Raw genomic sequence first — 27,307 nt, 5'->3', positions numbered from 1 at the left:
AGCATTTGTTGGCTGGAAAGGTGTAGAGAAGCAATTTGTGCAATGCCAGGGAATATGAGATCTGTGTGCTAATGAGCTGACACTGCAGAGGCTGGGGGAGATGTACTGTAGTACAGTACAGGAGGAGAGAAGAAAGATGCAGCACTGTTAGTTCCCTGGGACTGCTCCCTGCAAGCCAATATCAAAGTTAAAGTCTCCAGTATGTCTGGGTCCCTCACACACTGACTTGTGGGCATATGATGGTGTGAACCCAAAAATACAGTCAACCTACTTTATTAGAACATGGGCACCATTGTGAAGAGCTGCTATGCTGTTACAATACCTCTTGAAACTGAAGACCACTGAAGAAGAAACGACTCAAAACTAAGCATAACCTGTTGTGAGGTTAATACCGGGAGAACTAAGCTATCAGACAGTTCACTCGAGCATTACAATATGAGCACAATTAAACCTTCTACACAAGAAACATGCAAAGCACACCGCATTCATGGTAGAACATATATTGACGCAGCTATTTGGTATGAGCAAGGCTAACATAAATAGCATAAGAACATTAAATGAGTCATCTATTCCAGACTAACTGAACCATACACAAGAACTTATTTCTTCCGCCAATCTTCCATGCATCCGGTACATTCAAAATATTTAAACAAAAGCATGTACAGCAAAAGTCAATTAAAAATGATTCATCTCCTTTACACACGCTAAGCATTGCTTTTCATTCCTCACCTTAGAGTTGGTGCGCATGTCTTAGTCATATACAAATATGGGTTCCAATAACCAGACATGAAGATACTTGGTGTTATTTCCAAGTCAAATATTTTGTGGGTGTGAAAAGGCTTCTCTAAAACATTTACATTGCTCGCCTTGCCTTCATATTGCATGATTTTAATTACTGTAGTCTTTCAACTCAATGTAATATTATTCACACAGTGCCAGGACCATCCTGACAGACAGTGGTGCTGTTAAGTATTTACTGGTTGTATAATCCTTTTGTACATTAGCATTGATAACAGCTTAATTAAATAAAGGGTTTACACAACAAGTAAAAACTGCCATGAATCCATAATTAATAATTAATAAACTGGTTCTGCCTATGACTAGATAGCTGCTACTCCTTTATTGAATTTAAACAATGCATTGTAATTTTGTGTAAAAACAAAACACAACCCGTGTTCCCTGCCCTATAGTACTTCAATAGATCTGTTTCTCATTAATACAAACCCCACTTTAACTTTTACTCACTTCTCTAAAGGAACCTTTTAATCAAGTTTGGTTTTATACAATGTTATACTTGATATAATTATAATTTTTTTCTGGACCAATGCTTTTTATAAACTAGGTTAACAATTTTAAACCACTTGAATAAGGGGTTCATTCGATCAACCTATACCCCAAAGCGAAACAGCTGGGTATTGTTACAGCATTTTACAGCACTAGGAAATCACCCTGGGCTGCATCAAAAATACATGGTTATGTGGAGTCGAGTTGGATCAAATCAACCCCTTAGTTATGCATTGGTAGCGTTGGTATTGTTACAGGATGTTAAGCATGTAAGAAGTTTACACAGCTGGCAATGAAACTTTATAGAAAAAGTAAGAGAACACAAGGAGTTCACGTGGACAGTGTGCGACGCTCAATCAATCATTCCAGCATGGAGAGAACGTCATCATCTTGGCTGCATTGAAATTGCTAATCCAATTATTTAGAATTCAAATGGAATGGGCATGTTTTAATGGTGGTCTAGTGATTCCCATACAGATATGATATAGTCCAACACTGGAGGAGACCATTTCAAATCAGCATTAAAATGGGACAAGCCTACACACTGCATAGCTTATTCAGATACAGTATAGTTCTATTACAGAAGACCACCTTCCATGACCTTGGTCAAAGGATTCTATTTTTAGCCATGCCAGGTAATAACCATTTGAATCTTTGTCCTACCACTTAAGCACCACACAAAGCACTACATTGTAATTCTATGGAATGCTTAGCACAATATACCTTTATATAATTATACCATTAAGTAAGGCATTGTAAGCCAAGAATAAGGACAGATTATACATACACAATACTACCTGTTATACAGATCAGGTCAGATTTGAATAGGAAAGGCTATTACCAACTCTGAATTAGGCTGTGAGCCATCCAAGCTGATGCAATGAGTTTTCATCTGCATGGCAGAAGTGTGTAAGTGGAAGAAATCAGTTCCCTTCAGTACTGACTCACCCATGTCGTCAGCATGATAGTTCACCATGGCTCTAACAGTTGAAACATGTTACCAATGTGCTAATAAATAATAACTTCACTTAATGTGTTTACTGCTAGTATACACAGTGCTGTTTTATTGCCTGTCAATACAATGCGTTTCCATAAAGACACAATTCTGTGCATTTATATGACAGCAGAATCCACCTAAATCAATGCACGATAGCCTATTATCGGGAGAACAATCCTTTAAATTCTCCTGCAGGGTTTTCCTTTACTAGTCTTTGTATCAGTAAGGGTTTCCAACTCTGATTATGGGAATGAGGGTTATATTACCACCTGATATTGCTTACAGTTCCACATTGAATCTGTAAAGACATGACTACTTCATTTTTCTAATGCCAACAGAGCAGTCAAAACAAATGGTGCCTTATCCAGCAGGTAAATGTAGAAATCCTGATAGAAAACATGTTGTGGGCTCTGCGCCATGACCTCCTCACACACATTTACACAAGCCCCACACATACATTGCAGGGCTGTATTGTTAATGTCAATGCTTTAGCTGTTTACTCGTTATTGGAATGAAATCAGCATACCTTCGAATAACACTCCAGGGACATTAATGTGGTAGTATGCTAAAAATAATGCATGTGAGCATTTTACTTAATGACCTACATATCGAGAGAATGTGACCTACAAATGTTTACTGCACCTCAGCACTGAAACATACTGTGCAGACTACATTACCGACTATGACACAAGTGTTTAACAAGACTGACGTTCATATGTTTAGTTTATCTGCACTGCTTACATATATATATATATATATATATATATATATATATATATATATATATATATATATATATATATATATATATACCAGTTTCTCACTACTTTTACGGGAGGCGATTCATGCAAAGAATGAAAAATAAATAAATAAATAAATAAATAAATAAATAAATAAATAAATAAAAATCGTAAAATGGAATAGCATCTGCAACCCGCCATATTTTCCTCAGTTTTATTAAAATCGATTAAGTCACCAAATATAAAAGCGACAACTAAGCAAAACAACGGAGTTTTATTCAATTTCATTCATCATTCGCACAGAAACCACACTTCCAAACCCAATGATACTGTCGCAAAATTAATAAACAAACAAACAATGAGATCAATACATAAATAAATAAATAAATGCATAAATAAATAAATGAGCATCATTTTGGACAGGCACTGTTAAGGTAACATTGTACTTTACTGGATTGCAGTACTGCATGGTCAAAACTAGCAAGTGGACGGACTGCACGTCTTAATTCCTTTGCACAGAAGCTCCATCGATAAAGCGTGACTAGATTGCAACTCAGTAGCCTACTAATTATATAGATGCCATCGTAATGCTTTTAATAACACTGCCCCAATGTATTACAGTCGCTCTTATCTTGTACCTTCGTTTATTACACACAGCAATGGAAAAGAGATGGGGGGGGGGGGGGGGGGGACTCAAAGAACACATCTTCCAGGCGAAAAAGAAGAAAGCTTTCGGTCCTCCGGGAAAACACAGAAAGCGTACAAAAGAAAAACAAGCTTTAGCGAAATCCAAAAGGGGTACTCACAAGCATGAGTCACAGAAAAGCTGTTGGATGATTCGAGGTGATCCACATGATAGTTCAGATTAAAGGGTTTTTCGGTCACATTTTGATTTGTGTTGTACAGTTGTACGGCAAACCTGAAAGCGCTGTGCTCCTGCGCTGTAGATCTCATGAAAAGTCCTCCTAAAACAACAAGTAAAAAAAAAAAAAAGATAACATCAAGGATTTAAAAAGAGAGGATGCTCTATTACCGCTTACATGTTAATAAAACAGAGCCAAATACAACATGACCTGTATTGTATGTACTACTGAATATACCTGGTATGCCTGTGTAAATGCGCAGAGCTGAGAAACATGGACCCCGTGCAGCTGCATTGATTAATTCCTCCGTTTACAGATCATTGGTTTATTTAGATGTAGATTGAATAACAATAGTCTTCTTGTTAAATGCCAGCAAAAAGGGTATTCACAAGCGCTATATGCATTGTGTATGGTTTCATATATACTGTATAAAGCCTCGGTTTATCCAACTCTAACAACATTCTTATTAAACTATAGCAACTAAGAACACCCTTGGTGATTTCTGCGCTAGTCTACTGATGCGTAAGAGTTTATTGAGGTCTTATTCAAAGTAGGTTACATTGTTATTCCGGTATGTCACACATATTTCTAATCAGACATCCTTCTTTTTTAATTATCTTTTCATAATTCTAAAGATCAAGTAACTTGATCTTTAGATTAGATTCGCATTAGATTTTGATGCGAAATCCAGCCTTTTGTGTGTGTGTTTTTTTGTTTGTTTGTTTTTTGTTTTTTAAACCACAACCATTAGGGCAAAGCAGATTTCTAAGAGCTGCAGACTCAGTAGCAAGTTTATCAATTTCAAACTTAAACACAGTCACTGATGTCCGCTGCACAAAAAGATCCAGCGCGCTTTGTTTTAACGCTACACACAAAACCGATAACGTTTTTTTGTTTTTTCTTTTTTCTTTTTTTTCTTTTTGTTTTACTAGTTTTGCATAAAGATTACTTACCTATACTGATCGTGTTAGGAAAGCCACCAAACGATTTACCGACAAGCCACATTAGAAAAAAGACAGTCTGTACAACGCTACGTCCCATTTTCTCCAACCTCTAAATTCAACTCCTAAACCGAAAGTGAAAAGGCAGAAGCATGTATTCACAGCCTTGCAACGCTGAGGCAATCCTCCAGTTTTTTATTCTTCAGCCCTTTCTTTCTTTTCTTTTTCTTTCACAGTGCCCCAGTCAGGTTGAAATGCAAGCTGGGTTGCGGATCAAATTCTCTGCCACTGAAAAAAATAAGTGAGGTATCCCAAAGATGGTGGTAGACCGGGAGGACCAGCGCGGATTGTGAATAAGGCTCTTCCAATTGGGCCAGCAGGGGGATATTGATCAAACTTGATCTGACGTTGAATTAAAGCAGCATCTCTAGCATCCTCACAACTGCAGAGCCATACTGCACAGCACCAGTGCCGCGTTAGCCAACACTGAGGGGCGATCAATAGAAACGCGCTAGCTTCACGTGGACTGTAATTTAAAACAACCATTCACCGTTTTGTAAAGCTGCAGAGGTCGCTTTTTCAAAGACCCCATCTGCCTTGAAATAGCTGCGCTTCGTAATGGCATTTACTTACAAAATGAAACAACTACTGCGCCCGCCTGCTTTGTACACTAACTGGATAACCTAGTGCATTGTGCTTCCAATTTCTATCACCGTTTCCATATCATTACAAAGGCACGGAAGGAGACCGTCATAATCACAATTTTATTATTTTTATTTCTTGAACTCATCTCTTCCATTCGTGCAGAAGGCTAAACACTGCGGTATATAGCAGGTGCTTATGCTTGCAGATTATATCATTCTAATAAGAGCATTTCACGCGGTATGTAATACGATCCGCTAACCCTAATGTCACCTTAAAATGGTTACAGTATACTTTATATTTTAGGCTACCGTTTTAAAACTCCGCTTACTATAAGCCCTACATAGTTAGAACACAAGCGACTGGTTTCACAGGCACCAACTAGCACTAATCTTGGACTAGCTGATGTTACCTTAGGTAAGGTAGTCCAAGACTATAGAGCTAATGAGGGTCTGTGAAACCACAGGGTTCACTGTAAACCAAATGTTTAAGAATTACACTTACATCTTATGCAACGGAATGACAACTATAATTATTCTGCTTTTCGAAGCATTACTATTTTAAAGGTAAAAAAACATGTAGCTGATCATCAATATATATATATATATATATATATATAATAATACGTGATATTGTTGGATGATATAACTTAAGCAAATGCTGAAATAAACTGTGATAAATTACAGTGCTAGCGGGTTTTCTTTTTTTCAGATCACGTACCATGACTGCTGAATAATGAATTAATCTCATTTAACTGTATTGTTATTTACTGCAACCATAAATAATACTAGAAGACACAGAAAAAAAAAACATTGTGTCTTGGGATAGCAACTTCTCCTGCAATACAGATAATATTAGTTTAATGCAAATCACGTTCCTGCTGTGCTTTTGTGAGCACGTCACGAAAACTAATTTCTAAAATATGAGCTACCGGTACAGTACTTGACATTGCTATTAAATCTGAGGAAAAAAAATATGTTATGGTTGCTGGCAAGCCACACCTAACTAGTAAATCACTGATGTTGTTTAACCCCTTAAGGTACACAAGGAATTGTGCGCTTGTTCAAACGGGTTCTTCTTAAAATTCATTTGAGAGTGAGGAAACTGAAAATCTGGATGACCAGATCCAACCTGTCACTACATTTTAAACACTGTTCCGTGCACGTCATTGTAAAAGCACGAGCGTTTGCATCACGTTGTCCCTTGTACCTTAAAGGGTTAACGGGTGGCACGCTGTATTATACAGGGTACATCTGGGTTACATGCAGGTCAAGTGAAAGAGCACTTCGAACCTGACTTGTGTCTTCCAAAGTAACTACATCCCCAGCAAATACCTTCATGGAGAAGACAGATCACTGGACACTTGCGAATAGGTCTTTTAACATGTTGTTCATAATGCATCTAGCAGATTCAACTTTCAACCTATTCCTCAAGGGATGCTTAGCTGAAGCAGCTCCCTAAACGGGCACCAAAAAACTTGCCCACAAGCAGAGGTTTTAAATAAACTCACTTAATGTTGTCAAACATATGGGGGAGCTGTCAATGGTGCTGAAATCCAACGGCGAATTCCAATACAGCAAAGAAAACAAGTGAATTTTAACAATTACATATGCACTTGATGCACAGTGTGGGATGTAGGTACGGTACTGTAAAGGAACCATGTGCTTTATTTTAGTCTTCATCTGTAGTTTGTTTGAACCATTGCTACACGTTTATATATGTTTTACCGCGTAATGTGTTTTCTTGTTTATCAATCATATTTGTCTTCCCTATTAGAATCTTGTTTCTGTGGGCACCCTAATTCTGTATATTCATTTTTTTTAGCTGGAACAGTAGTAGTAGTAGTAGTAGTAGTAGTAGTAGTAGTAGTCGTAGTAGTAGTATCAATAATAATAATAATAATAATAATAATAATAATAATAATAATAATAATAATAATAATAATAAACTATAGGAGACACTGTGGAGCAATAACAGAAATCAATAGTGTTACCGTCTTAACATATTTAGGCTTTACACCACTGCAGCACATCAATCTTTCTGGAATGTTCTGCTTGGTTAGGAGGGCAACCGGTGTCGTCTTTGGTGACGCCTCTTTTGATGAAGTCTTCCTCCTAACTCATCCCACACATGCTCACATCGGGTTCTAACTGGGGGGACAGCACGTGGCCGTTTCTCCTGTAGGTAAGCTTTTCTTTTCTCACTTTCAGTGTAGGCTTCCACCACACCTGTTGCAGTCACGCCGCTGATTTGTCAGCAACAAAGCAGTGTTCCCCCTTACCAGAAATAGACCTATTAATACAGTACTCGACTGTCCGTGGTAATCCAATTGTACGTTAATTCCCCTTAAACACACCCTACATTCAACAAACCCCTCTGCTCCTCAAACACCAATGGAGTTTCAGTAGTTCGGGACAAACACCAATCACAAAATGTTTTAGTACAAATATTTATTGTAGAGAATGCGGAGTATGCGATTTAACAGAAAAGTATGCTGTATATACACATTCATTTGGCACCAAACCTAACTTGGTTTGAGGGTTCGCTGCCCGGCCAACTGGACGAGGCTGAGACCCCCATTTGATAAAACATAAAAACTGTTATTAAGAAAGGTGGAGATGGGGAGGTGGTGGGTTACGATGAAATCAAAACGCAACTGAGAGATAAGTGAAGAGGGTATTTATAGTGCTAACAATTTAAATTAGCTAATGTGTAAATTGAATGATTCAATTTGGTGATGCGGAGATTGGTGTCTGACCCTCCTCCCGAACTTTAATTATAAATTTCATTAATACATCAATATCTCTTCATGCTGGATTTATATAAATCCTTCTTAAAAAGAATACAGCCTTATATCTTTTTGTATGTTGTTTACCTAAAAACGTTTATATGATTTATTTTTCAGGGCAAAAGGTTATCTTCACTATTTTTTCTTGTTGTTGTCGGTGGAGTATGGCTCTTCAGCTTATCCATTTCTTAAACCTTGAAAGCAAATTAACCTTTGAGTACTGTTTGTTTGTTTATTTGTTTATTTATATATAACACTGGGGTCTATTTTAATGAAGCAGACTGGGGGAAAAGACCGTCAGCATTAACACAGAGTTAAATAAGTATTTAGAATATCAAATCTACCACATGGCCTTTGCTTCCCCTATGTGTGTATTGTTTAGTCTCACTCCTAATGTTCTATATGAATGTTTTTTTTCTGGAGACAAGTGCAGAGGTTGAGCAGTTTCACTGTTTCAGTTTTGATCGCTTTATAATTAAAGTTATTTATGGATACTTCAGTGCAATTACCACACAGAGCAGGATTGCTATGAACTTGTGTTGCCTCTCTTGTCAAAACATTTATGCAATGGCAAGTTTTCCTAGAAAGGCCTTGGAATAATAAAGGAAGCAAGGCTTACGTTCAATAGCTTTTTTAAAAAAAGGAAAGCATCTAGATTCACAAAATCACACATGTTGTTGCTGATTAAATTTTCACACTGCCATATAGCAAAATGTACACAGGTCATATGCGGCTGATTTTAACCAAATCAATAGCTTATTGACACAGCTGGATTACCTTTTTGGAAGAATCAGGATAGACAAAATGATAAGCAGAATGAACTTTATAAGTGTGTGTGTGAGTGGGTGGGGGTGGAATTGTGAGACAGAGAGAGAGAGAGACAGTGATTGTATATTGAGTCTATTCATTTAGGTTAATTGACCAAACAGATAATACAAAACAGTAAAACATACTGGGGCCATACATTGATTTGTAGTCAAAATTCCAGAGAGAGGTACGGCAGAAATGTGTGTTAATACTGGTGTAATAAATGTATCTGAAATGATGTTATGTCAGAACTGGGGAGAGGGGGGTTATGAGAAGAATACATTTTAATTAATGCAATAAATATTTCTGAAATGATTTAAGTCAAAATAAAGTAAGGGACAAGAATAATTCATACTTAATATGTCAGATTTAAAATTGGGGCGGGGGGTCTATGGCAAGATTAAATCTCATGTATTTTATTTTTTGGCAAAAGCTGAACCCTTTGAGGTTTGTAGTTAATTGTCAGCTCACAGGAGAAAGATGTGATATTAGGATATACTGCATGAAATACCAACACTCCAGCATGGATAGAACACAATGTATGGGAACCGACAATGCAGCTCTCATTTGTAGCTTGCTCTGGCAGCTACCTGATTATAAAATACCCGGCGTATTTTTGTTCAGTGTCTGAAACAGTGAAGTATTCCTAGCATGGGGGATGAATGCAAGAAGGCGGGCAGCTGTAGTTACAGCACAGCCGAGGGACCACCATGGAGAGAGGGTCTCCTGTGGCCTCACCCCCGAGCTGGTACCCTGAAGTTAATCAAGTCATCAGTGTAGCCTAGCATTTTGCAGGAAATTGCTTTAGCAACAACACAAGTGTACTGGGGAAATTCACTTGGAGGCCCCGGGGCTGAGCCAGCCAGTGTAGCGATGGGTTAGCTAATCTCGAGAAAGAGAACAAGGTCAGGGTCATTTCATTCTGCTAATCTGGAAAGGAATGCATGTCTTAGCATTAGCAGTCAACATTGTGGCTTAACAGCCTCCCATCTGGACGAGCTGAGTGGAAGATGGAGTGAGGGTGAGTAACCAGTGCAGCTGTTTGTTTGGGTTTTTTTTTTGCTATTGTGCATGGCATTGGTCTTTTCTTTTGGTTGATAATCAGCTTCATTCTACTGCAGCACCATGGCTATTTAGGTCAGTTGTGTGAAATCCCAATCAAGGCCTGTGGGCTCAAACTGTGGGTTAAAGCAAAGGATGATAATCTTGTCTACTTTGTCTTAATAAAAGATCATACTGTTTAAAAATGATGCTCACGTTCAACAAACTGGTAAAAAGAAAATGTCCTTAACATTAGCGGAATTGGATTGCCCAACATAGGATTGGATAGGCATGGGAAAAATAAGAAGGTGGCAGCAGATAAGTTCATGTCTGCAAAAGTAGCCTATGGTGGTTCCATTAGAGGTGACACAACCTCCATGGTAAAGATTACATTGGGTCCATCAGGCAAAAATCCCATTTTGTAGACCCGTCTGCCGCAAACGTGTTAAATGTTGCTTCAGTTCCTCCATGGCTTGATCAGTATGAGATTCAAAGCACAGCATTCTACCTGGATAAATGCCTATATATGTATTCATGTCTACTGTTTCCAAGCAGCCCCACTAAATAATTAACAATAGCCTTCTAGCCTCAGCTATAGAATCCATTTAAAAAGGCGGGTGTGGTCAGGAATTGATAGGTCACATTTTACTTTGCGATAAATACAGATTTCTGTATTTTCCTTTACTGTATAAAACTGATGCAGGGTAAATGTCAGTATACAATTGTCATTTTTTTTTTTTAAACAAAGGTCTGACCTTTGTAAATATGGAGCGTTACACGTGGATAATGAAATGCATTCTTTGCACAACGGCAAGGGGAGTCAGCAGTTTATTCAAACACTTGCATATATATTCTGCCGGCTAACAGAACACAACATTTCAAGGAATACAATTAGAATTAGAGGTGTACGCCTATTGTGTATTTACTCACTTTCACACAGGCATTTGACAATACTGTGGAAAAAACTCTATCTGAACCGCTCTGCTGTATTTGTTCTCAATCCATTGTGCTGCCATTACCAGCACTGCAGTGGTCTGCTAATGATTCTAAAGGATCTCCAGGGCTTGTTATTCTGGTGTCTACTGTAAGGTGCATTTTTCTCTTAAGAGATAAACTAAAATCCCTCTTGATACAGTCAGGCAGAGATGTTCAAGCCTCCCTTGTTTCACAGCAACCTGGCCCCCAGGATATCAATTCCTTAACTCTCTAAGGAGAGTCTCTCCTTGAAAAGTAACTGCTTAGAAAACTTTTTATTTCTTACTCAACAGTGTTATTAAACGCCTGCACTTTCCTCATGTGGCATTTCTAGTCAATGGAGTGGTATGTGGTAAGGGTTTAAAACACACTGATAAGGATTGCTCACTGTAATAGAAGACTGCTTTAGTAGCACAATTTTAATATACACTCTGTTAGTTGTGGAGTTATCTGTTATTCATTTACCATGCAATGTATACATACAGTTACCGCCACTGTCTGACTTTGAACACACATTCCCTTGAGAAAGGCATATCAACAGAAACAAAATGTAAATACTGCCATGTATAATGTATACATAAACCAAATGCATGTGGGGTTATGCTGAATGATATGAGCCCGCGGTGTTCGATCATTCACGATTGGTCCATGTTGGATCATTCACTATTAGTCCATGTTCGATACAGTAAACCCCTACGTAATGGTGTTATTAAGCATGCTGTAGCAGCTATTACTTGATTGTTTTCTGGAGTATGACAGCCCACATGCCATGCTTTCAGGCTCATTGATTGGGAATCCTGTGATCCCACTTCAGAGAGAATAGGAAGACATTTTCATGCTGAATCTTCATGCTCTGTTTCCCAGACATCTACCCCACACCACTGTTTCTGTGGCTCTGACTAGCAGGGCGAGTTTAATATATTTTATAAAAAGCAGCAGCAGGGGTACTAGGGATTTTTTATTACCCTATCTTCGATCTGTTCAGGAATTTGAGGCTGTACACACTTCATAAATAATTAGAAGACTGACAGGACACTGGAAACTAAAAGAAGCAGTCTCTCTGATCGTTATTTCTCAAGAAATTCAGAACAAACGATTCAAAGCGTAAGCTGGTGAAACAAACACAGAACACAGATTAAAGGGTTTTTAATGTATTTCTACTTGAGACTGCTTATAACAGCAATAATGCTTTCGGCCCTGGACGTTACCAGGGGAATTAATAACTGACTGGTAGAACTGGTGCCTGATCCCCCTGGAAACACAATGAAAATCTAAATATGGCAGCATTTGCTGGTTTTAAAATAGCTGTTTTCGTGACACAAAAATACACTAAAGAGAGCATCGTTGGGTCATTGGTATTTATAACCTTGGTAAACTGGTAAATAAAGGGCCCAAGATCAAACGTTCCTGGATTATTAAAATAGAACCCATTATCTCTTCCTGTACATCAGGCCACGATCCATGCCACTCTGTATGAAAGAAGCTCACATAGCAACTCCGCACGGATACATGTTCTACAGCACAGGTAAAGAAAAAAACAATCTGTAATTAAATTCAGAGAATAAAGTAGTTCACTCAAAAGAATCTACTCGTGGTACAATACACATCTACTCAACACACATCTTCTTCAAAAGGCTACCTCTTCTAGTGGTCTCAGTTCGGTTCTGTTCGGTTCGTTTGCCAATCAGAATTTGAAGTTCACTCTGTTCTCCAAACGAACCGAACCGTACTGAGTACGAAAAAAAGCTCCAGTGTGAACAGGCCCTAAGAATGAAACAGTCTTTTTTGAAGACAGGGTTTTAGACTTCAATTGCTTAAATTACGCTGGTAACATCGAACATTAACAAAAGCATAGTGTAATAGAGTGTTAATGGCAATCTAATTGTTAATAACATAATTAATACCATGTTTGCCGATTGTAGAAAACTACTTATAACATAAACTAAAGCACTACTGAAACAAACAGGTATCGACAGATGTGTTTATAGAGAGAGCCTTGTATATGCAGTTTAATAATAGCTGGGTTCTACATTATTATTATTATCATTTAAATAGAACACAATGGGGGTTGATCATACTAGAAGCTACAGATAGACAAAAAGGCCTCTAATTTCTTTCTGTTCATTCAATGTTTTATATTCGAATTCCGATACTGTGTACTGTGTGCCTGAACAAGGGCCAATTACTGATAATGAAGCACATGCAGTGACAGTATAAGGATGAAGTACAGCAGTGGCAGACAGAATCTTGTCAATAGAGCATAAAGTCTACATAATTGGCTGGCAAAATCAGTTAATTAATTTTCACCTCCAGAGTGAAAACAAAAGAGAGAAATCCTTAACAGTGCTGCTTTACTGGTGTGTTTTTGAAAACCCAATTAATTAGGACCAGGCTCCAACTGGATTTGGTATTGCGTAGGCTTTGTATCAAGTAAATAGTATGCCAGTTAGAGTTATGAGTAGTTATTGGAGGAGAACAGGAGGTGTTCTATTAGAATTTTTTTTCTCTGTTATTATTAAGAGGGTAGAGTATGTGGGGATTCAGTCACAAATGTGAATGTGAGTTTTGGAACAGTGAAGCCCAACCCTGCTGTTTCCTCCTGTTATTTTCCATATGGCGGTATTCAATCAAAAGGTTTCTGCATGATGCCACTGTGCTACTCAGCCAGCAATCGCCTGGCCAATCACTGTTTGTTAAAAACATGTTACGTCTATGGTTCCTACAGTATTACTGCCTTTTACAGAGTCTTGAACTGAGCCTGCATGGAAGTCCATACATCAGTTCTGCTAAATCCGCAATGTGGAAAGCTTGCTTACCAGTCTGTTCAACCAAGTGCTGTCAAGAAGGAAAACTCTGGTTCTTCAGAAATGGAAGACTTGTCTTGAGGCTGTGGGGTGGGTATCTGGCCCTTCTGTCAATTGGGTAATCGACATGAATGTGTATATCTGCCACTCTGCTGGCATAAGCCATTTTCTGCATCATGACCTGAGGTTTATATGATTAAGGGGTCCTCCTTTATTGCAGAAACCACGTGGAGATGTCACTCAGGGTTCTGCGCAGCGAATCCATTTCAAAGGGTGTTCAATGCAATGTAATTCTGGAGGCAATGCAGGCAGACAGAGGCCAGTTAGAACCAAAGGGATCACAGGTGCCCTGAATTAGTAGAGCTTCTCCTATAACACAGTGGTAGTATGTGTATATCCACCAAGTACTGCAGTGCTCATCCATTCTCCAGTAGTGAACACATGTATAAATGATCATTGCAGGCACACTGTAGTACTTGCATTGCAGTGGTACTGTGTATGTTGTCTGGTGCTCAATCCCACTTGTGTTGTGTCTGATTTCCGACGGAGCTGCTTGTGATGGTAAGCTGTGTACAGGTGTTTTTAAAAACATTAATTATTGCGATCTTATGAACAGTTCAATTGTAGGCTAAGTCTGCTATCTTTCGCGACACCAGCATTTACTGTAATGGATTATTCATGACTTGATTATATTTACTGTCTGTATTCCGCATTTACCATGCTTTACCATAAAACCATGCACTACCAGCACTGTTTTGCCATGCTTGCCTATATGATTTACCTTGCTTTACCATACAGTATCATACTTTGCAGCGCTGCACCTGTGGTACACCTTTGTAAGGGAGTGCTTTTTGAAGAAGGCTGAATGTTAATATAGTTCTAGTGAAATGCAAGGCCCCTGTCAGCACATTTTACTTGAGAAATCCCATTTGCATGTTCAGCATTTTTCCTAATGCAGTTTGAGCCTGTGGGAGGTATTACCTGAACCATGTGGCTTCTGCACAGTGTGTGTGGGAATTCTTAACTGAAGTGTTTTCAATATTGTACTGAGGGAAAGCTTTAGTTGAGGGAAAAACTGTCTCATATCTCAAAAACAATATATGTGCAAGCACACACATACAGTGCAATCACACAGATGTGCTGACATATAACTGTGGGATCATGAACTTCAAAAAGTCATGTTTTAGCAATTCATGCTGTTATTAAAAAATGCTACTGAAATATCCACTTCAAAGATCACTGTATCAGAACTGTCAAGGTCACGACTTGAGCAGGAATTCAATTCAGGGGATTATGAGTGATACTGACAATGCATCCCGTTGAAGTGCAGAGTAAGTGTGGCCTTTGTGAGAGTGAACTTTAAAGACCATCCACAGACAGATGGATGACTGCTGATCACCTCCAACATATTACATACATCTGTATTGATTTTAATTTGTTTAGACTGGGTCCATAGTGATAGGTACAGCTTGCAGGTCTTTAATTGTTTGTTTATCTTATTAACAAATTATAATTAGAGATAATACCACACTATTGCAATACACAGTCATGCTATAATATACACGATTGCTATGTTTGTGTTTGTAGAGTTACCACCCATGTTTCTTCTTTGTTTCTTATCTTATCTCATCTCAGTTTAACTGTAACTATCTTTCAAACCCCAGACATTGTGTTTCCATCACATGTATTTGTGTCGTTTTTTTTTTTAAATATCTTGACGTTCATGCTTGGTTCAACCATCTACAGAACTTTTTCAAACATCTGAAAAATGTAAGAACGTTTTGGATTATTTGGGATATGACAAGCCCAACTGATTTTAATCAGATGGTTTCTCTTGACTGTGTAGTAATTGTCTCTACGTGTGACATTTTCACGTAGGGTGAACACACAACCCCATTTCAGTGAGAAAAATATTCAATGGCTGGGTAATGGTTAATGGCTATAGAGAGGCTTGTGTAGGTGCGGACACACAACTCATCCGCGTGCCATTCCTGGTGCATCATGACATGTCTGCGTTCTGTCTCCACAAGACACTGGAACTTTATTAAACTGATACAGCAGCGTGCTAAGGACTTTAAATTGTGCTGAAAGCAGTTCATACTTGCAATGATTCGTAAAATGATGAGCAATTATAGCCAGATATGCTTTAGTTTCAGTTTTATTTATTTGTCATGGGGTTGAGGTAATTGTGCAACATGATTTTAAAGATGCAAACTGGGAGCTTTTAAAAAAAGATAGTTTAAAATGCAAAAGTAAGCAAAATACCTGTGTCTAACACATTAGATGGTGCTGGAATCATTGTTAACCCTTTCTGTAGCCAAACTATGATACGTTTTCTCTCAAACTGCCTAAATCAATGTAGAATTTCTGCTATAAGAAGAAGAAGAAAACAGAACAGTATTAGGATTTGATTATGCACCATTCTAGTCTTAACATTACATACCTTGCAGGCTTTTTTCATCTCAGATGAGTTGCATTTGCTTTTGATGTCTGATGTTTACTATGAATTCAATATGCTGTGGGAACAATGTGGTAGTTGTGTGTGTGACTGCGTTGCTATGAACAGACCTTAAAGGGGTTCCATGGAATTGAAGAGTGTATTCATGTTAGTATGTACAGCCACATTTCCTAGGTGTTCTCCCGTGGATTTCAATATTTCTTTAAAATGCTCTTACCGTATGCAAAACCAATAACAGAGGTTTTCGTTAACGTAATACATTTAGCTACACTATAAAGTGGAAGGTTTATTATGATAAATAGCATGCTTCTGGCTATCCCTGCATCTTATACATCAAAGAATACACACTGAGGTTAGATTAAAGCGTGCCTCATCCAAATAGCTTTGCTGCAGAGACATGCATTAAGTAACATCCAGATGATCAAAACAAAGCTCCAGGAATCAGGGTATTTAGTTTTGCACACAATTTCTGAGATGGGAATATGCACATCATATAATTTCTGTATCCTAAATCCTTTTGCTATATAAGGAGTGTCTGCAATAATGAAGCAATCCATTACTTCAAAAAACGCAATCTACAGAAAAAAAGGTAACACTTAGAAGAAGGGACCATGCAGTAATGAAACATCAGTGTACAGGATGCATATTGTAATATATGAAGGATATGTGATGCTTTTCATTTTTATACCACCAATTATCTGCATGACTTTTGCAAGTCCATACAAAATATTTATAAGATACTAAAGTACTTTGCTTACTGTGCTGTGGCTGAATTAACCTTTACTTGTCTACTGCGTCCCAGCTCAAAATTGTCAGTACGATATGCTAGCTAATACAACTTCCAACATCTTTTCATTTTGTAATAAGGCATGTTGTTGCATTGTAACTACATGCATACCTGGGTAATAACTGTGTTATTACAACACAGTTACAGTGTGCTTAGAGACATGTAAAGTGTTACCAAATCGTATTTAATAACTCAAATCAGACTATAAGCAAGCAGTCTTTAAATAACTCATGAGTTACACTGTGGTGAATCGAGTCGATCATCACAACAAGAACAGTAAACACTTTCAACACCTGATCAAAAACTCAGCCGAGAACACCAAGTTGTGAACTTTCATTGCCTCACGTCCTGCGTATGCATTAACATTGCAAGGATTTAAAAGTGACCATCTCTTTTCAGATTTGGAAAGAAATTGCTTCCTACACTCAGATTCTATTAACATCTCATAAGGAGGGCGCCGAAGCTGCTATTACATTTCGTGTATAAGGTTATGTAGTCTGACATTTATCTGCATAGAAATAGTATAGATAAATGACCTTTGGATTGTAAGATATTATATTACCAAGGGTTGGTATAGAATACAAATACAATGACAATAGTTCTTTAGATATACCACTGTTACGACTCGTACCGCTGCTTTTATGAACCAAAAATATTATTATTATTATTATTATTATTATTATTATTATTATTATTATTATTATTATTACTATTATTATTATTTCAAAGTACTGGGCATTGGCTGATATATAAATAGTTCTCTCTACGTGTGGTTTATACAGTAGATTTTCTGAGAAGTAGCGACACAGAATTGATTCTTTCCAGTTTGTCAGAAAACTGTTTTGTTATTATTATTATTATTAATATTATTATTTTTATTTCTTAGCAGACGCCCTTATCCAGGGCGACTTACAATTGTTACAAGATATCACATTATACATTATTTCACATTATACAGATATCACATTATTTTTACATACAATTACCCATTTATACAGTTGGGTTTTTACTGGAGCAATCTAGGTAAAGTACCTTGCTCAAGGGTACGGCAACAGTGTCCCCCACTGGGGATTGAACCCACAACCCTCCGGTCAAGAGTCCAGAGCCCTATCCACTACCACACACTGCTAAGTAAAATGGGTACTTTTTTAAAATTATTTTTCAGTGAATGTGCCCCCCTTGACAGATTGTGTTGACAGCCATGACTAATCCGTGCACATTGGTGCCTTGAAGGTAGTGATGTAGAAAAATATTGATCTCATGAACACAGCTCCTAATCAGTCCAGGAAGAGAGGATGAAAAATGTGGAGAGGTGGGAAATGCTGTGTTTGTATCTGGGAAGAGGAAGGACTATCTATGAAAAAAAATCCATTGTTTGTTAATAGAAACAAAATCTAGTTAAACACAGACATAGTGAGCTTTGCAGCTAGAGCAAAACAAATGATGAGATTATTGTTCAATTTGAATCCTTAAAACATTTTTTTTTCTTATTCACTGTTCCCCATTTACATGTTAAAGTAATTATTCAAACATGTCAAACATTATGTACAGCTTTAAAAAAAAACTCTTGTACATCATTTAATTGCCATACAGTCCAGTCAATCGGCTTCCATCAACTGTCCAAAGACCAGAGCTATCTTTCCCTGAGAAAACCTTCAACATCGAGAAAATGACTGAGCTGTAAACCAAGGTGGCTATTTTATCAGATCCGGGAAAGCTGGGGTTGCATACATTCAGGTGACAGATCTTGATCTTTATTGAATTTATTATGTCTGATGGATAGCCAGTGTATTTCAGTTCTTCAACTTGACAATTCGTGTTTCCAATACTATTGATCATGTGTGCACTCCTCCTTAATCTTGTATCTCGCAACACACAGCTTACTGCTAATCATACTTGTTATTGTATTTGCTGCAGAGACTCTTGAGTTACCACACCGCACCACAGCGCTCTTCAGTTTCATTTACAGCGTTGTAAAGAAACGTTGCAACTCTATCGTTGCGTCATCGGTAGCTGTTTTAGCACAGTGACTAGATCTGTCAGGCTGCAAATGGGTTGGAGGATGCGAAAAAAAAAATAGAATAAACTTTTAATTATTCATGGTTTCTGATGCTATCCAAGTTTATAGCAGGTGTGCTAAAATGCCTCTACATTATAAGTGGGGTGATCTCTGTTTTGCTGCAAGGACTGCTATAACTATTCCAGCATGATTTGTGTCTCGTTGACGGTAGTAGATTGGAATGTGTACATCTTGCTTAGAAATCGGACACTTCCAGATAGGATTGTTGCTGTTGAACTTGCAGGAAGATACCTAATAAGCAAACAATTCATGTGTCAGGTGTTAAAAAACAAGCACTCGAAAATTCACAACTGTGTGTTTAAGACAGTTGCAGCTGCCAAAAGATTTGAATGTTGGAAATAAGCATGTGTTTACAGTGTAACTACACAGCCTCCTGTGTAATTACTGTGTTATTACATTGTAATGAGGTATAGTTAAAAACCTGCTACAAGTGTGAGCCTACTCATGCATTTCCAGACCGGTGTTCCACTGGATTGGATAAGACGGATACCAAGAGAATGCTGTCATGGTTGTCATGCCTACCAGGGGGCTGAACCTGGAAAGATGATGTCACTGCCAATATGTCTATAGAATCTTCCTTCATACCCCTTGTCTTTCAGCTATTTTGCTGTACAGTATGGAAAGAACATTATTTTATTGTGATTTTAAAACATTTTAATGAACACATTTACTGATTTATTTGCCTTTTCAATGTTTTACTTTCCTTCTGTTTTTGCTATTTTTAAAGCAAGATGCTGTCTCCGTCTTTTGTACAGTTCCGCTGGCAGCTACCATGTGGCATGATGACATCCTTGATTTTCTATTTCATGAGTTCTATTAGAAATGCGCTGATAGTCCCCATGGTAAAGACCCCTTCAGATTTGAAGCTAGAAAAGTAATGAAAATGGAGATAATATTTTTGAAAAGCAGCTCGGCCAGAAAAGAGCATTGGTTTTCAGCAGGCTAGTGTTCAGGATTTCATTCTGTAGAATGTTGATCCTCATAATGTTTTTGACATTCCTTCATTAATCTTGAATCAACAAATCCAATCCTTCAGCAAGCAGAAACCGATCTTCGCGTTTAATCTGTACTGTCACGTTTCCCTTTTTACTTTTTTTCAGATTTTAGTTATTTCAGATTTAATTCACCTATGTGCACAGTGTGGGAGTCTGTGCAACTATTCAGCAACAATCATTGGAAAGCAGAGGCATCTTGGTGACTTCACAAAGGACATGATAGCGAATGGCCATCCCACAACACTCAGAAAACCACCACCGGAAAACACAACTCTGGTCACATGATGGATCAAGTCCACAGACAAACCATTGTGACCCATATCACAGAAACTCAACACCAGGTAAGATGTACCTCTTGCCACTCAAACAATGAGACAGGAGCTATGTATATGCTGGCTTTTGTGTGTCTGTGTGTGTGTGTTTAGGGACCAGTAAATAATCCTTACATGATGGTTATATGCTATAGCGATAGACAAAGGTGCTACATCACACTTAATTCATCTTAAATAATTGACCACAGCAAATGTATACAGGTTTCCTTGCATTGTTTCAGAACATTTCAAGTAGGTTTTCAATTATTCATTTATGTTTTTATTGTGGTCAGCATTGTGAGTCCAAGCTGGTTATGTGAATCCAATAAAGAGACTTCAGTCCTGAGTATTTTGGCTACAGTTTTCTCTCTTTGAATCATCTGACCATATAAAGAGGGATCTCATGCCCATGTCCTGCTACCTTTGTCAATTCTAATGCTTCCCAGGAAGGTGCGTCTCTCTGGCTGCTGACACTTCAGTTCTTCTTCAGCAGTCACTGCGTTGTACTGTTGATGGTTGAATTTTAACAGTCTGGGTTGACTGGAAACATTGTGACACTGTGAAGATGATCATGTAAATCTGCAACGACCTGTAGCCTTGGCTCTTGACTGACAGATCACAACTATAATGTCACAGCACATGCAACAATTGCATCGGCTTACATTTTTAAATACATTTTAACATATATAGCTTCAACAAACTCTGCTATATTTTTGCCACCATGAAAACACTATTGGGACTGGGATATTAAAATCCCAGTTCATAACTCATAGCTGGTTATATAGCCCTAAGATAGTAGTGAACTGGTCACAATGGTATTGCAATGGCTTTCCGGTGTACTGGTACATACCAAAAAGGAATATGTTTGGACAGTATTTCATTTGATTTCTCTTGAAATTCAGTGCATGTGAGGGTATGTGAAATAATGCAAAAACAATGTATTGAAGCAAATGCTAAATATTATTGTTTATTCAACAGAAAGAAAGATCAGTTCAAACCTATTGTAATGGTAAAACTAAGCAATATTAATGGCAATAAATTTTCTACATCATTTAAAATATACAGTATATATATTTTTAAAAAGTCTCAGATTAGCTACTGCCTGACCAAATCAGAGAAAGATACATGCTGTATATATTTGAGGATCTGTGCCCATTCCCTCTCTGAACATTTAGATCTGTTAGCACAATACATGCTAATAGTTTTCAGCAGGGCACTTGGTGCCAATACTGTTTTTATTCTGCTGAGTGTATTCTTTTTTTTAACTTCATTACTAAATGTCTCGTGTCATACCAGAAATGCGCTGACATCTTTACAATCCAAACATATTATTTGAAGATTTAAAAGGTTTTATATGGCACATTTTCCAAGCACTATGGTATAAAGAGAAGAAACAACTTTTGTATTTCAGTACTGACCTCAATTCAAATAGATACATGTTTAAAATGAGCTATTCTCTAAGCTAGCAAATTGAAGATTTAAATAAAGAGTTTCTAAAGATATTGAAGCTGACAATATTTTCAAATTAAATATTGATGAGTGTTGGGAAAAGTGCTGAGATCACCAAAACGTTTTGTGAAAAGCTCATTAGATAAGAAATCAAAGGTATGCACCAAGCTGTATTTTAATTATATAAATGCTGGCAATCCAACAGAGCCCTCCCAGGGGATTTACTTGCTTTCGCATACAAAGGTACACCAAAGTGACTCTCTGCACTGTTAGAAAAGTGCCTTACTTTCCATGCTTTTTAATAGCAAGCTTTATTTGTGGGATGCATCTACATGTTTATTCAATGCACGCAGAAGTATATCATTTTAATTGCGTGCATGGCCTTGCTACATATTTGTAGTTCTGCACATACTGTTACCCCCTGCAAGCTAGCTCATCATGAAAATGCATCTGGTCAACCTGCATAAATACATGTTTGTTTGTTTTTTAACTCTGTGCTTGTTTAACAGGCAATGTTGTGTGTTACGCTGTCATCATTGATACTGCTGAACCATCTATGCCAGACGAAGCGATGGGGTGTGAGATTGATGAAGTTGAAATAGATTCGGAGAGACAAATGGGTGCTTTAATGCTTAGAATTTCCTGCAATCTTTTATCATGTCTCCTATACTATGCAAATAGCAGCGGGAGGGTCATACTATGCATATAGCAGCCTACTTCCACACAGTGCAGAGGGAGGTTCTTATACTTGCTGTACAGGAAACAACCTACTTCCACACAGAGCAGAGGGAGGTTCTTATACTTGCTGTACAAGTATAATCGTAGAGAGTTACTAATCACAATGAAGTAAAATACGGAGAGCCTTTATTCACCCACATATTCTCAAACATCTGATGTCATGTTACTACATTTAGTTCAATGCTACATTGCGAGAACATTAGGTTCACTAAATGCTATTGGTTAACCATCTTAACCCTTTACTTGATACTTGTCTCTCAACGCTGTCTTGAAGACAGTATGAAGATGTAAGTCTGTAAGGAGTGCATTCGGAGGTAAGGTATACACAATCTATAAACATATTACTATTATGCTATTAACAGTTAGCATAGATTGTAACTAGACATATTAACACTGCAATACCGTAATACCTTTCTGAGATCTTTATTTGCTTTAACAGGTTGTTGGATGTATATTATTAAATGATTCAGATACATAACCACTTAAAATACCGTGTTACCTCAGTGTTTGCCTTTATTACATTATAGTCGATCATGCATATCTATACATGTGTTATAAAGCATGTGTTCATGATACTAATACAGTGCTATCAGTGCTATACATGTCATTAAGGTGTTTATAAGAAATGTTATAATTGCTTATAATATGACATGGAGCTTAAACTAGAAATGTAAGAAACTGTTACCCCTTGTTAATAACTGTTAAAACCTTTTATAACACATTGTGGCAGTGTGGCAGGGTGAAAGCCCTGCCGAGGGACAGGTGTGTGTGTGGGGAGGGGGGGGGGGGGGGGGGGTATTGGGTGGCAGGGAGGGAGTTAAAATCCTCCCTGCAAAAGCATGTGGGTGTATAAAGAGGGTGATCACAGATGTTAGATTAGTAATGATTGGGGTTGATGTTGTTGAGAGGTGAATGTGTTTGCTTGTAGTGTTTTTGTAGACCTTTTGTTTTGACCCTTGTGCTGTTTAGTTTGTTAATGTGTTTTGTTCTGTGTTCTGTTTAGTGTTCTGTTATTCGTTTGTTTGTTAATAAACGTGTGCCTGAGCGTTTAACCTGCAGCTTCTGTGTCTGAGTCTTCCTTCCTGGTCTAAACACCACTGAACAGGAAATGGACACATTTGTTTTTATAACCTTTAGTGCACGTTAACAATGTGTTTTTCTTTCTGTTGTTGTGCTTTCAGCAGGTTTGCCATCTGCACACAATGCAAACTGATAGTTTGCAATCTGTAAACAGCCTTTTAATTGAGCCCTCCCTCTTAGAATGCATGTTACAATTATATATTTTTTTTATCAGTGACATTTTTTTAATGATTATAGCTTATTTGTTTATAATCTTTTTTTCAGCTATGGAATATATTTTATGAGTATGACCTTTCCAAGCTTTCCAAATGTACACAGAAACCCACAATGTTCGGTATTTTATTATTATTACTGATTATGTACACAGACGTTGAGGACTGTGCAGAATAAACGGTGGCCAATCTAAATATCACCATTATTTCATTAAAGAAGGTGATTTTATAAAAAGCAAAACACTAGCAAAATAAAATGCATAATATTAAAGCCTTGACAGTATTTATATGCACCATTGTTTAGGTTAATTGAATAGACCCAGGTTTGTTTTAGGTCAATATAGGTTCTTAACAAAATAACAACCACCTGCACTGAAGCGATTCAAACCACTCATCCTACCGGTCCTTAATGGATTTGTTAAGTCTGATCTTCAGAAAGGGGAGTGCTTTCAGAAGTTTTCCCAGTTCTGTCCTCAGGCATGACTGCTCCAGTGGAAGCAGACACTGTGAAATCACTCAAGGGCATTGGTGGTAAGTTTTGGGTCGGCTGTACATTTATTTTCTCTTTGTTCGACTTCTGAAAATGTGCTGCTGTCATTGATGTTTCCACCAAATTCTTTGTTCAACGAACAGATAAATGGAATGCAGAAATGTCACCCAACTAGAACGGAAATCTCATAGAAATAATAAGCATGAACAAAATAGAGAACGACAGCATGATGCATCGATGAGTGCATATTCCATGATGAACCAGAAACAAAACCGGTAATGCATGAATACAAAATAAATTACACGAAGGAAAAAAAATGAAAAACTTGCCTTTGAAATTTATAAGCCATGTAGCAGAGATTAAATAGCAATATCTCATCACATCAACTGGTTTGTGGGAAAGATATGCCCACAGTAAAATCACTCGTGAGAGACGGGAGGATGGGATATGCACGTTGATGGTACGATTAGTAAGAGACAGGAGCCATGCACAGGAAGAGTCATGGAGCAGAATCACCAGGGGACATCAGGAAAGGGGACAACATGCATGGCCAATAACGGGACAGCATTGAAAAACCTGAATATCATGAATGTGAATGCCTTGAATCAAGTAGAATGAGTGTGGCCAAGGGGGAAAAAGGGGATCTGTTTGTAGATTTGAAAAGATTTCTCTCTCTTTCTCTCTCTCTTTTTGACAGTATGCAATGAGCAACCAAACAAAATGTAATGCATTGTAAAGCACTTTAAAACTAAAATATTATTAGATTTCCCACTGCAAGAACACCTGTGTCAGCATGCTATCAGATCAGTACAGGCTTTCCAGGCTAAGATTCGGTTTATTGATTCAAGACTCATCAGCACATCCTTTGCCCTGACAAAGTCTGATGAAAGAGGTGGGCAGTGGTAGGGAGTGATTGGAAGATTCTGGCATGTCAGAAGGCAGGCACATCTACAGTAAGAGTCAGCATCAGGCATGAAGGTGTCGGGCAGCCTAATTCAAGGGTCACTGCATTGTCATTGGTTGCATGGGTCTCCAGTGGCTGAACACGCATCCAAAAAAATATCCTTTTGGCAAGAGGATAATTCATACAGTTGAAAGCAGGAGGGCTGATGTGATTCAAGGAGGGGAAAGGGATTCGTAGTTATGACGTAGATCACCATGTTAATGCAGAGGCCATTAGGATAGCAGGCAGCATTGCAAGAAAATGGATGACCGTCTGAATGCGAGCAGGACCAGAGATCTGAGCAATTCTGCAATGATTGCATTGCACACAGGATAGATATTTTGTCAGCTCCAAAAACATTTGAATCACACTGATTGCAATAGCTATTAAGTACAGGACCTGCTGCTAGGGGCATTCATCAACAAAACCAATAGTTTTCAATGAATTCACAATGACACTGAAAGCTTAAAGGAACCCAGTGCAGGATGAATCTCAGTCGCTCACACACTCCTGCACAGGTGAATCTTTTTCATTGTTTTGCCCCTTGCTAAAAAAAAAACAAAACAAAAAAAAAACAGAGCAGACAATCTTTATTGACATGTTATATGAGAATCGGAAACTGGGAATTGAGAATCAAATTGAAAAAGTGAAGACAAAGCCCCTTGGCCATGCTACAGCATTTTTAATTATAAAGTGATTGCTGATAATGAGGAATACTAATCCTAAAGGATAAGGGGGCGGGCAGTGGTCATGAAAGCGCTTTACTTTAAGAAATACTGCAGACTGTGGAATTAAGCGTTAGCTAGCACACAAAATCAAATGAAATCCACAGATAGAGGTTCAGCAGGAGAGTTGCAGAGCGCAGACTGATTATTTGCATTCCATTAGCTGTTGGTTCTATATAATGTCAGATTGTATTTGATCTTCTACTGACCTGATAATAGGCAGTGTTAAATTCCAATCACAAACTCTGAAGATAGTGTGTGTGTGTGTGTGTGTGTGTGTGTGTGTGTGTGTGTGTGTGTGTGTGTGTGTGTGTGTGTGTGTGTGTGTGTGCGTGTGTGTCTATACTCTTCAGGAAAAAAAAGTCAAATTAAATAAACACAAACAATATAAAATCTAGAGTTTGTTTGGTAATTTAATTTTCTTTTTCTTAAGGTTCATGCAGGCATTTGTCTGAATTGGATTTCAATATCTGTCACTTGTTATCTGCTATGGAATGAAATGGTGCTATCTAAACTCATGTATCATGTTTTCAGTCAGCGTTTTGCACCAGCTTTGAATGGAAAATGAATGTGTGTTTTTCTATGGGGAATCGTTCCAAGGGAGATTAGTTTGAAGTCATTTAAGACGGACAGATGAGGACTGTGAATGAGAACAATATCATTTGCATCAGTTTTAATTTCTTCCCTTCACAATAGAATAACATTAGCCGCTCCAAATTAAATTTGAATTAACCTTGAGAAGTTAAAATATCCATTACATTGTCGTTGATCTAAACCAAATCATCCTTTAAAAGTTTTACTGGAGGCTCTGTGATTAATTCTATTAACTTGTAGGCCCACACTGTTGACATTTATAGTGTGTATACCAAAACAGTAATTTGAAAAATATTACCCTGTTTCAAGGCCAAGAATATTCCCCGATGTATTTCCAATGAAAGAGTAAAGAAGAAATAACACCCTAATTAAAGGTTTTCTGCAGTATAGCTTTGTAAAAAAAAAAAAAAGGTCACAGCATCATGCTGTAGTGTGCACAGGCAAGTGCAGTAAACCAGAGTATTATAGGCATGGAAACTGCAAAAGCATAGCTTATATCCTCTGTGCTATTCTCAGTGCAAATGTACAATTACTAGTGTAAATAATGTTATACAGTAATTATA

At 37.7% G+C, this 27,307-nt stretch overlaps 1 protein-coding gene across 5 annotated transcripts in view; it reads right to left on the bottom strand.

Moving 5' to 3' along the window:
- Positions 1 to 5,458, bottom strand: part of LOC117430906 (glutamate receptor 3-like) — an 81,418-nt gene extending 75,960 nt beyond the window's left edge. For 4 of the 5 annotated variants that reach the window (XR_009308940.1, XM_059000853.1, XM_059000854.1 and 1 more), the window contains exons 1-2: positions 4,838 to 5,458; positions 3,828 to 3,986 (exon numbers count right to left, since the gene is read on the bottom strand). Coding sequence is in view for 3 of the 5 variants with exons in the window: in XM_059000853.1 (XP_058856836.1) it covers positions 3,828 to 3,986; positions 4,838 to 4,925 (247 nt within the window). In the remaining 2 variants the exon portion in view is untranslated. The remainder of the gene's footprint in view (positions 1 to 3,827; positions 3,987 to 4,837) is intronic. The other variant, XR_009308941.1, reaches the window with a different exon arrangement.
- Between the last annotated feature and the right edge of the window lie 21,849 nt (positions 5,459 to 27,307).

Source organism: Acipenser ruthenus, chromosome 26 (assembly GCF_902713425.1).
Source record: "Acipenser ruthenus chromosome 26, fAciRut3.2 maternal haplotype, whole genome shotgun sequence".
Lineage (NCBI taxonomy): Eukaryota > Metazoa > Chordata > Actinopteri > Acipenseriformes > Acipenseridae > Acipenser > Acipenser ruthenus.
Note: the sequence above shows the minus strand (reverse complement) of the source record. Positions and strands in the feature narration are given on the sequence as shown.